Below are 12,560 nucleotides of genomic sequence, written 5' to 3' on the forward strand. Positions count from 1 at the left end.
CTGTAGCCCAACACATCAACAACCAACAATTTATTAAATGCATTCAAATATATGAACAACCAACAATTTCAAGAACCAAATATTGACAAAATAAACATGAGCCATTCAAAGTAATACCTAATAGATTAATATTCAACAAATTATAATTGTTCCATAGACAACCTAAAAACAGTCAATACATATTACAAACCAAAAGAAAACCTAAAAGACAACCCAGAATATTGTTCCATGGAATGAACAGTCAATACCCAAAAAATATTACATCCCAAAACATTAGTTTTACACTACAACAAGGCATGATCTTATGTTGTGACCTTTTTGACAGCATCCCCCACAAGCATTAGATCCTGGTGGCCTGGCCTTCCTAACTATTTTTGCTTTCTTAGAAGGACCTTGTTCTTTAACTTCCACAGATTTTCCCTTTACCTTCTTACCCTTCTTACCTATAGTAGCTTCTTCCTTTTCCACATGTGACTTTTTCCTATATTTCTTTGACCTTCCAATAGGCTTATGATACTCTATGATCAGTGTTGACCCATGTGACTTGGGCCACATAGACATTCCATTAATAGGATAAACTTTGTAACTGTATACAGCCTTACACCTCTCCATTGTGTATATTGGAGTGACAAATGATTCTTTGCCAACATCTGGGTCATGAGCAGCCTTCACCCAAATACTTGCCACAACATGTCTGTATGGTATCCCACCAATGACTTCCCATCTCCTACATGCACAAGTATTTGTTTCATGTTCACCACATACTGATCACTATTTGGCCCAGTCACCTGATAATGTACCTTACCATTCCAATGCATAGTGTACCTATCATTTGAATGCATTAAAACAATGTATATTCCAATTTGTTTAAAAGACACATGAAAGGATTAGAACTAACCTATTAGCTTCCTTATTTACTGACTCCATAATATTAGTAGCATATGGTGTTAGCAATCCTAGTGACTTATCAATTACCTTCAAAACATTCACTATTTTCCTCATAAGATACTCCCTCATGTATTCCAACAATGTGATTATTGGTTTGTCCCTTCCATCTACTAGCTTTGAATGGAACACTTCACACATTTTATTGATCAAGACATTTGATAGTGCTCTTCCTATTATAACAACATAACTAATAGTATTATACACTTTAAATGAACACTCAAGCTAACAACTAAGAAAGGTAAAAGAAAATATTACCAGTAAAGTGTGATTTCGACCAATGACTGGGTGGGATTTTAGACACCCAAAGATGTGCCCTTTTGTTTAACCTTTTTAATATATGCATTTCCCTTTCATAATGAACAGCAGTTGTACATGTGGCTAGTTTCCGAATGGAATCTTTATAAATCTTGCCTTTGAATATTTTTTTCATATTTTCAGTAATGTATCTTAGACAATATCTATGCTCTGTACAAGGAAACACCCTTTCCACTGCTTGGATAAGGCCCTATAGATTCAAGAAACAATTACATATTTGATATGACATGATAAGATAAATATCAAAATGTTGAATGAAAAGGAATGTATACTAGCCTTTTGCCTATCACTCATAAAGGTAAATTTAGATCTGCTATCCATGTCTAAGTCATCACGAAGGCATTGCAAAAACCATTGCCAAGAGAGCATTGTTTCAGCTTCTACAACCGCATATGCTAAGGGGTAATATCCATTGTTTGGATCTAGACCAACTGTAGTGAGCAATTGACCATGCCATTCAATTTTGAGGAAAGCCCCATCAAATCCCAAAAGATCTCTCCCAATAGCTTTAAAACCTTTTTTCAAAGACCCCAAGCATACATAGATTCTTTTAAAAGTTCTTGTCTCAGATGTGGGGTTGGTGCATGTTTCTACTTCAAGGTGAACTGTTGTACCTGGATTAGTATTCTTCACTTCTTCAATGTAATCCCTTAGCAGCCTATATTGAGATTTGAAATTTCCATTGATTTGTTCCTTGGCCATAATCTTTTCCCTATATGCTTTCATGTAAGAAACACCAACCTCATGCTTCTTCTAGAACTTTTCTTTGATAGCTTTAATTAGCATCTTGGGGATATCTTGTAGTTCCTCAATTAAGTGATGAGATAGGAAGCTAGCTGTGCAAGCATAAATTTTCCTTGTTTGACGGCATTTATAGTCAGTCACCAACTTGGTTATTTTCTAAGATCTTGTTTTGTTTTGGTAAGAAAGCAATAGAATCCAAGGGCATTTATTCACAAGTGGGTCTTTCCTTTTTCCCCTACCCCTAGCATGTTTCTCTGTTGATCCTTTATCTTTCTCACAACTACTAGATCCAACCCCCAATTTTTTTTTCAAATGGGACCCATCTTCCATATCACCTTCACACACTGCCCGAACCCTTATAAGATCATCTTTTCGAATCCTAATTTGTCTTCTTGTTCCAACAGCATGTGATCTATAGTAATGAATCAATAGGAATATACCACTTGTAAAAAAAATTTTAAAGGAATATACCACTTATTTAATTATTAAAAAATTTAAAAGGTATATGAAAACTATAGTAATGAATCAATAGGAATATACCACTTGTAAAAAAGAGAGAGAGAGAGAATTACTATTTGCATCCCTGTGGTTTTAGGGTGGAGGCACAATGAGTCCCCAAATATTTTTTTGAACTGGTTGAGTCCCTGTGTTTTCAAAAATGAACCATTTGAGTCCCTGTCTTTACTTAATTGTGTTAATTTTAGAGGTAGATTTGACATTTTACTTCTATACATATACATTGTCACTCTGAGTCCTTGAACTTTCATAATTGGTCACGTTGAGTCCCCTTCCCCTTTTAACAAAACTAAATGAACTAGACTAAATTTTTTAACAAAAATAAATACCCCGAACCACTTTTTCACCAAAAATTAACGAACCGAACTACTTTCTAACAAACAAAAAAACAAAAACTAATTTTTTTATCAAACTAAACGAACCGAATTACTTTTTTTAACAAGTAGTTCATTTCGTTTAACAAAAATAAACGTATCGAACTACTTTTTTTAACAAAAATAAAGGAACCGAACGTAATTTTTAACAAAACTAAACGAATCAAACTACATTTGTAACAAAAACAAATGAACCAAACATACCTTTTAACAAAAATAAACAAACCAAACTTATCTTTTAACAAAAATAAACGAATCAAACTACTTTTTTTTACTAAACGAACTGAACCACTTTTTTTACATGCATTTTAATTCATTTCGTTTAACAAAATTAAACGAATCCAACTACATTTTAACCAAAAAGGAAATGAAACAAACTTATTTTTAACAAAAATAAACAAATCGAACAACTTTTTAACAAAAATAAACTAACCGAACTACTTTTTTGACAAAAATAAACTAACCGAACTACTTTTTTTAACAAAAATAAAGTACCGAAATACTTTTATTTAATAATAAATAAACCCGGACAACTTTTTTTTAACTAAACTAAACGAACTGAACAAAGCGCTTTAACAAAAACAAGCGTATCGAACTACTTAAAAAAACAAATAAGTGAACCAAACATTTTTAACAACAAAAAAAAACGAACCAAACGAATTTTTTTTTACAAAAATAAATGAACCAAATTTATTTTAAACAAAAACAAGCTAATTGAACTTGTTTTTAACAAAAATATCGTCGTAGCTTGCACTAATGTGGAGTTCGATTCTATTACTTATTTTAGAAGTACTTACGTTCGTTTAGTTTAGTAAAAAAGTAGTTTGGTCTGTTTATTTTTGTTAAAAAGGTAGTTCGGTTCATTTATTTTTGTTAAAAGAGTAGTCTGGTTCATTTATTTTTGTTAAATAGTAGTTCAATTTGTTTATTTTTGTTAAAAAATAGTTTGGTTTGTTTTTTTTTTTTGTTAAAAAAGTTTGATTTGTTTATTTATTTTAAAAAAAAATTAGTTCGGTTTGTTTATTTTTGTTAAGAAAAAGTTCAGATCTTTTATTTTTGTTAAAAAAAATTCCGTTACTTTATTTTTGGTTGATTATGGTTTGGTTGGTTGATTATGGCTTGATTGGTTATAGTTTGGTGGTTAATTCTTTAGTTTGGAGGAAATTTTTAAAGAGTGACTAAAACTGAATAATCACTTAACCACAAGGACTCATACGGATCATAAAAAGGGTAAACTAGTAATTCCACAGCGATAGGGACTCAAATTGTTCGTTCCTGAAACCACAGGGACTCAAACAGTTCAAAAAATTTTTTGGAGACTCATTGTTCCTCCACCCTAAAACCACAGGGATGCAAACAGTAATTTTCTAAAAAAAAGTCGTCTATTGCTTTAAATTAAGGGTCGTTCTATTGGAACACCCCCTTGTCTATTTTGACACCTCTTAATATGCTTATATTGCCCAATATGGAGCATATTATCATACCTACAATGAATCATATGCAAAATGGATGGGTCCCACAAGTCAAATCTCCAACAATATGCAGCATATTGATTAATATGGAGGATATCAGGCTTTCCATGTTTCCCATTTGGAGACAAAAGCATATTCTCTCCTACCTACTCATAATCATATGCATACCGCAAGTCAAATCTCCCATAAAATGCTCCATATTGGCCAATATGCAGTATATCAGGCTTTCCCCATTTCCCATTTGAAGACAAAAGTGTATTCCCTGTTACCTACTCATAGTCACATGCATAATACAAGTCAAGTCTGTCTTTTCTGTCAATATGTTTCATATTGGCCACTATAGAGCATATTTGGTATTTATATAGCACCATCAATCACCTGCGAGAAACATTCAATCTCATTTCAAAACCTTTTTTTTTCACATGCAATAACACTCATTGTCAAAATCGTCACAATGTCGTGATGGAACGCCAAATATTTTTTTGGCGAAAATTTTAATGAGTCGGTTGTTCCAGAGTCTTACGATCGGTCAGACATTCCTGATTCTTACGAGAAACCGCTGCAGCCAGCCTTAAACGAGGAGGTCACCATTGGTTTTAATTCACAAAACAAGAGACCCGTGTTGACCTAAACCAGGCAAAACGTTTATTTCTAAATTTACAATTGTCTTAAATTTATGTTCACCTTTTAACCGTAAACATGTTTTAGGAGCCTCTCCATCACGGTGAATCTTTGTACGAACAACAGGGTTACACGAGCTACGGATACGGGGGTGAACCTCCGTATGCACAACACGACTGCTCAAGAGATGAATATGGTTGTGAACTTTCATACGGATAGGAAAAGTACGGGAATTACACTAAGGGGCTCACAAGATATGATAGGCAAACCCTCGTTAGTTTTTGGATGGTGATTGTCGACACTCCTTTTGGTAAATCGACGGGGAAGGTTAGCGCCATTACAGACCCCCTCTACCGGTACTTGCACAGGCTCATTACTACATCCATTGCACCACGGGATATAGTCGTGACCAATGCACATCTTGTGATTTGTTTTTCCTATATTGTCTTCTCTACCGGAGTCCGTGCGCCCTCGCGAGGTGTTTGGTGGATTACTTCGCGACCGCCTATCATCGTCTTAAGCGAGGGTCATTGTACCGTGGGGGGGGCGTACATTACCATTATCGCTCGGTCTTCGGGTGTCTTTCCGGACGGTGACACACAGTTGTCGCCACCGATCAAGCCGAAGATGTTTGATAAGAAATCATTGATGAGCATAGTTGTATACGCATGTTTAATTGGGCCATTCGATTTCGCTCTAGGGACCACAAGAATTTTGTTTCTGTGCCATTGCCGATGGTCATCCCGATTTATCATGAGATGCTTCCGGATGAAGGCGGGGCTCATGTTGACGATCTGATCGATCATGATCTACCACCGCCACCTCAGCTGCAACCGCAACAGCCTCAGTATCCTTAACACGTCTATTTAGATTTGCCTCTGGCTGCACGGGCGCTCCCTGAGGACTATGGTCGCCGGATCGACCGCATTGAAGACTTGCTGGGGTGGACGATTGAGACGTTGAAGGATTTGAGGCAGGCCCACGGATTGAAGGAGCGACCACTACCATTACCACAATAGTATCCGGCGGCCGGGCGGGATCTGCAAGCCACTCAGGATTCGCCCGCCGCTCAGGATCCGCCAGCCGCTCAGGATCCGCATGCCATTCAGGATTCGCCGACCGTTCAAGATTCGCCGGCTGCTCAGGATCTACAGCCATAGCTTAGGTTGTTGATTATGTTTAATTCCAAGTTCTGTTGTAATTTTGTTATGTATGTACAAACTGATTATCTATTTATGCAAATTTCAGTTGTTCATGTCTTTAATATATGTTAAAAATCAACTGAATATTTGGTTAGCCACATATGACTCGAGAACTTAGTTTCGATTAATTGTATAAAAAATAAACATAATAACTCAAATAAAATCTACTTTTTATAAATAAATAAAACAACTATAAAAAAAGTTCATAGTTTTTTACTACAATATGAATGATATGTACCATATAATATTCTCACCATAAAAGGAACTTCAGCATTGGGAAAAAATTATAACACTATAGTTCATATGGTTCATATCGACCATATGGTGCATATACTTGTCACCATATAAGCAACTTCAACATTAGCCAAATATTTTCACTGTAGTTCATATGGTCCATATCGACCAATATAGTGAATATTGACGAAGCCGCCAGACCAAAAATGACCAGCTTTTAGTCTGTTTGATGGACCAATGTATCTCACATTGATCAATACGAGCATAAGAGGGTGTCTAACTAGAAAAAAAGGGTGTCCCAATAGACTCAGGCCTAAATTACATTGATGGAAGTGTTGGGGTTGAGGTAGAAGAGTGCCCCATCCCCATCCATCTTGATTGGTTCTATTTTATTATCCAAACAGAGTCCGAAAGTGAAGCAGCTATGGATGATACCCAGGACAATCTATCTCGCAAAGTAATCGCAATTGCCACCGGAGAAGCTCACACTCTCGCACTCACCGGTAGTAATAATAATCTTATCTACTGCATACATGGACTTATTTGTGGATTATTTGTGTGTATGAAGCTGATGGTAAGGTTTATTCATGGGGCAGAGGAACATTCGGCAGGCTCGGCAATGGTTCCGAAATTGATCAACATTTCCCTATCAAAATCCAATTTAATAATATCAAAATTATTGGAATATCCGCTGGTGCTTATCACAGTCTAGCTCTTGCTGGTAATATTTACCCTCTCTTTTTTTTGGTACTACTGCAAGATTTCATTTCATTTCATTTCTTTTTCTTATTTCCCAATATTATTATCTCAGATGATGGTTCTGTTTGGAGCTGGGGCTACAATACTTGTATCCTTCCACTCTTGATGTTCCTTTAACTTCTCTGTTTAATAAACATCAACAGGGGCCATGTTCCTTCAATTAGCATTCTGTATTGTGTTCGTTTATGCCCGTTTCTCTTCATTAATGTTTGTTTATGCTATGCACTCAATATCGGTGATATATCGGTCCCATCGGTCAAAATATCTGTAACAATAACCAATATTTGACTGATATTCCCAATATCACTGTTTTAAGTCTTAATTGTCAATTTTTAGTGTCTAATGTTAGTGTTTTAAGTCTTAATCAGTTCCTACTTGCTACAATTGTTAGTGGTTTGCAAGTTGCAAAAGGTTAACTTGTTAATGGTAGGAGAGTGTTAGTGTTAAATTGCTATATTTAAAAATTCTGCATGATATTAAAATTACAAATATCCCACCGCAATAAACGATCTCTCAAATATTGATCCTTGACCGATATCCGATATATTTCCGCATAACTGCATAGTGTTTATGTTGTTCATTGTAGATTATTTATAGTTTTAATGTGTTTTCTAGTCTTATCATATAGATATACAACTATTTACTATGAAGCAAAAATATATTTGAGTATCATGTGTTTAATTTATATGTAAAATTAAAATATGAATATGTATGTTAAATAAATATCAACAATAACTTGGTAGGCGGACCGAATCGTTGATAGTGACCATTCTCAGTTAGCCAAATCAAATAAGACATTTGTCTATGTTCGTTTGTTTCTGTTCGTGAACCGTTTGTTTGTCCAATTAAAGCTTAACGAACAAACATGAGCAAGGTCTTATTCGGTTCGTTTACAGCCCTACTAAATGCCATTTGAAAGAGGTCTTTGTGGTGCTAATTTTACATTTGGCATGCTTGACTCTAAGGTAAGATGGTCAACTTGGAGTTGAAAGAGATAACTCTTTTGTTCCGTGTTTAGTGAAGATGCCGCAAATTACGGATGCATCAGCAACCAACAATGAAAAGCCACTTAAGGTACGGACCAACGTAAACTTCTCTTATTCTTTGAGCATCTACAGTTAGTGTTGTAAAAGTCGGATTCCAAGGTCGACTAGTCGGTCCGCTATCCCCTACCTTGTTGACTTTCTTCAAGTCGGCCTAGACGGAGGCGTCCAAATTCGGGCTAGGATTCTCTAAAAGTCGGTCAAAAGTCGGCCAAACTACCTTTTTGACGTGAATTATTCCTATTTTAGCATATATATAATATCCAAAAATTAAATTTCTCTATATTTACCATGTTAGAGTACTCTCCGAGTAATCCCTGATTACTCTGAGTACTCCCAACTCCCCAGCCGGCCGTCTAGAGCCCCCTAACGACTTTGCAACAACCTTGTCTACAGTTGGTCTTTTGTCGATCGAACTGTGGGCCACAAGCATTGATACCGAAACTTGGGGCACATAAATATATTGGTCTTGGGTGATAACAAGTTGGTTAATTATCCTATTTAATTAATTCGATATTATTTAGCATCATGGAGTCTAAGTAATATGGTAATCCTAGTTGTAGTTCAACACTTTCAGGTTAGTCTGTATATACCAAGCTATGGTAAGGGTTGTAATCAATTTTTGAGTTAGTTTTCTTGATTAATAAACATTTTGTAGCTAGCCAAAGCCAAAAATCATTGTTTGTTAATTGTTTTGTCTTTGATATCAAATTCACCACTTTGCTATTATGCTCTTATTATCTATATTACTATATATGTATAAATACGTACGTACATACATACATACATGCGCACATTAGGGTTGAATTCAAGAACGATTTTATTCACCCACGAATACAACTGTTAGTTGAATTATGTTAGTTGGATGGATTATCAGTACCTATAGTTGTATTCACTAAATCACTAGTGAATAAAATGGTTTCATAATGGTTCTCAAATATTTAGTAACCTACTTTTTACTTAAGAATAAGTATCTAGAGTGTAAATTAATCAGTTTCATTCTAATTGCAACAAAACTAATTCTAAAACATAAAATAACTCCTTTTTCCTGGAATAATTATAATTTTCCAAACACTTAACATCAAAGTGATCATCACATCTTCAAGTAACATAACTAACCCAAACACCATCCACTGCACTATGCAATGTTTCTAGGGGTGTAAACGAGCCAAACCGAGCCCGTGCTCGACTAGGCTCGAGCTCGGCTCGTTTAACTTACACGGTGCTCGAACTTGGCTCGTTTCTAGCTCTATTTTTAAAGCTCAAGCTTGGCTCATGAGTAGATTTTCAAGCTTGAGCTCGGCACGGGCTCAGCTCGTTTACTATTTATTAATTAATTCTTATATATGCATGATTATGTGTGTGTGTGTGTGTGTATTATATAGATTTTATCCCCCGTATTACCGGGGTTGTTTTACATTATTCGTTTTTAATATTTATATATGTATATTTGGATTTTAATTTTGTTTATTGTAAGAAAGTTAATAATTAATATACTTGAGGTTTGATGATGAAATGGTTTCACAAGTAAATGATATGTCATAATCCGGTTTAAAAGCTATCTGGGTTTGGTGATACCCATTACCCGTTTATTTTCTTTATTATAAAATTGTTTCTTAATTATAAATAATATCTTTTTTTTATTAATTTTTAGTATATTCCGATGAGATTATTTTTTAATATAATGAGATATTATAACCCGTTTAAGAGCTATCTGGGTTTGGTGAGACCTTTACCCGTGAATTCGGGTCAAATGCGTGAGAAGCCTTCATTTACAAATAAAGTAATCTGATGGCTTGAGAGAATGGTTGTTTTACATTTTTCGTTTTTTAATATTTGTTTTTTGGATTTTAATTTTCTTTATTGTAAGAAAGTTAATAATATACTTAGGGTTTGATGATGAAAGGGTTTCATAAATAAATGATATGTTATATCCCGTTTAAAAGCTATCTGGATTTGGTGACCCATGACCCGCTTATGTTTTTTACTATAAAATTGTTTATTAATTATAAATAATATCTTTTTCTTTTTAAATTGGATATTAAATTTTAGTATATTCCTATTTTGTAGGATTTTCATATCAAATAATTGGTAAGATTAATTTTTAATTTAATGAAAAGTTATAACCCGTTTAAGAGCTATCTGGTTTTGTTAAGACCCATACCCATGAATTTGGATTAAATCAATGAGAGGCCTCCATTTAAAAATCAAGAAATCTGGTGGCTTCCATAAAAGAGGGGAGCGACCACATCGCGTCACCTAGGATTTTTGGGTTTTCGTTTATATATATTATAGATTCAATTATAATGTTGTGTATAAAATAATATATATTATTTAGTTCTTTTTAGTTATTTTTTCACAATATTATATATATTTATTTATAATTATTAAATATATATTAGAAAATTATATAAATAACAAGCTCGTTTAAGTTGGTGAGCCAGCTCGAGCTCGATAAGTGAGCCTTGGGCTCGGTCTTGGGCCCGCTTATTAAATGAGCTTACTTTTAGGCTCAGGCTCGATTCAATCTGCTCGATCGAGCTTTTTCACGAATTGATCTCTAGTAGCTCGCGAACAGATTGGCTCGTTTGCCCCCTTAAATGTTTCATTAATTCTCGTTACTCACTTTCAAAACAAACGTGCATTTTTAAACCTAGATTTCTTCGGTGAAAGCTGGAGGTATGGTTTCACTAGCAATTGATGACATTGGACATCTTTGGATGTGGGGTACTTTACAAGGAACCTCAATTGAAATGGAATCTATACCTACCATTCCAACATCCATTAATTTCAATAATTATACTGTGGTTAATGCGGCGTGTGGCGGTGGCCACATTGTAACGATAGTCAATAATGGTAATAATCTTGCATGCTATAGTTGGGGCAACAACGATCACGGGCAGCTAGGTCTCCGAGACACAGAAACGAGACAAAGCCCTCAAATAATCGAGGCATTTAACACAATGGAACCGTATGAAGTATCGTGTGGGGCCTCACACACTTGCGTACTTGCTTATTCAACAACTACAACAATGAATAAGAGTGAAAGTGTATGCTATAGTTTTGGTCGTGGTAGTAGCGGGCAGCTAGGTCTGGGGACAACCAAAGATTCACCCTGCCCAGAAATGGTCACCGGGCTGCCCGGAAATTTGGTTGTAGTTTCTGTCGACTGTGGTTTGTTCCACACAAGTGTTGTTTCTTCATCTGGACATGTTTGGTCATGGGGAATGGAAAATGGACTCGGGTTATGTCCCGAGGCCAGTTTTGTAGAAACGGACGGTGGAGATGCGCTTTCGCCTCGTCTCATCAATGGCCCAGATTTCAAGCAACCGGTTCAGGTAGCTTGTGGTGCGGCACATACTGTTGTGCTTGTGGACAGTGGATACAAGCTCTGGTCTTGGGGAAGAGGAAGAAGTGGGGTCCTTGGAAACGGTCAAGATGTTGACTTTTTCAAGCCAAAGGCCGTTTTGTGGCCCCCACCAAACGAAGCAGTTTTAGAAACTGTTGGTAAGATAGTAGAAAAGGATCATGAAAATGTTACAGATGCGGAGAAGTTATCTGGTGTAATGGAAGAGTTGACTTTTGTTCGGTCAAAGCTTTCGGTAATGGAGAATTATGCAAGTATTCTTCATGGTTCTATATTTGGAAGGCCTTTTGAAGGAGATAGAGATATGCCCATCTCATTACGGGACCCAAATGGAACGTTTGATATTACAAAGGAGTGGGAGAATATGTTGGAATCGTGTGATCGCAGGAAGCTCGTACGTTTGCAGATGTTTTATCGTAACATGCTTGCGGGTGTGGAAGATAAGATGTTGAAGCTAAGGGTTAAGGAAATGCTTAAAGAGTATCTTGAATCATCAGCGGGTAGCAGTACTAAAGCATGAAGGTTTTTAGGTGTCTTTTTTTTTTTTTTTTTGGTAAAAGCTAGTTGTTAAAAGCTTTATAAGTTTCTGAAGTTTATGTTTTGAATGCCAACCCTTGTATTATAAATTTAAACTGTAAACTCTTATGATGATTAAATAAATTAAGGCTTCACTTAAGCTTTTATTTTTCGCACACTCATGCTTCACTTACTTGAGCGTTGGATGGTGATTTTGAGGCTTCGGACTCAGGCCCATTGTAACGGTGTCCACGGATCCATAGTCTATTAGATAGTATGAAGGGTGACCAATCCAACTCCTCAGCCGCTGCAACAATCTAGATCTCGTCTTGGTAGATCCTTGTAGCAAAGGCGGGTTTTGTCTTGAAGTTAGCGAAGGCAATTGGTTCGACGATGGTACATTACTTGAAAATCGAATTTCAAGATAAAATAACTATGGACCGGTAATT

At 35.7% G+C, this 12,560-nt stretch overlaps 2 protein-coding genes across 2 annotated transcripts; one reads left to right on the top strand and one right to left on the bottom strand.

Annotated features, from left to right (window-relative positions):
- Window positions 1-279: 279 nt before the first annotated feature.
- Window positions 280-1,965, bottom strand: LOC143578681 (uncharacterized). The gene is made up of 6 exons (XM_077062171.1): window positions 1,878-1,965; window positions 1,540-1,778; window positions 1,204-1,453; window positions 899-1,118; window positions 766-825; window positions 280-724 (listed from the first exon to the last, which is right to left on the bottom strand). Exons 1-6 carry the CDS (start codon window positions 1,963-1,965, stop codon window positions 280-282), a joined length of 1,302 nt encoding a protein of 433 aa, XP_076918286.1.
- A 4,857-nt stretch (window positions 1,966-6,822) lies between these two features.
- LOC143578682 (ultraviolet-B receptor UVR8-like) lies at window positions 6,823-12,115 on the top strand. The gene is made up of 5 exons (XM_077062172.1): window positions 6,823-6,929; window positions 6,995-7,147; window positions 7,238-7,273; window positions 8,156-8,259; window positions 10,886-12,115. Exons 1-5 carry the CDS (start codon window positions 6,851-6,853, stop codon window positions 12,113-12,115), a joined length of 1,602 nt encoding a protein of 533 aa, XP_076918287.1. The 5' UTR covers window positions 6,823-6,850.
- Window positions 12,116-12,560: the final 445 nt, after the last annotated feature.

Source organism: Bidens hawaiensis, unplaced genomic scaffold (genome assembly GCF_021521415.1).
Source record: "Bidens hawaiensis isolate Kalapana, Puna unplaced genomic scaffold, B.hawaiensis_p1.1 tig00029322_1, whole genome shotgun sequence".
NCBI classification, from domain to species: domain Eukaryota; kingdom Viridiplantae; phylum Streptophyta; class Magnoliopsida; order Asterales; family Asteraceae; genus Bidens; species Bidens hawaiensis.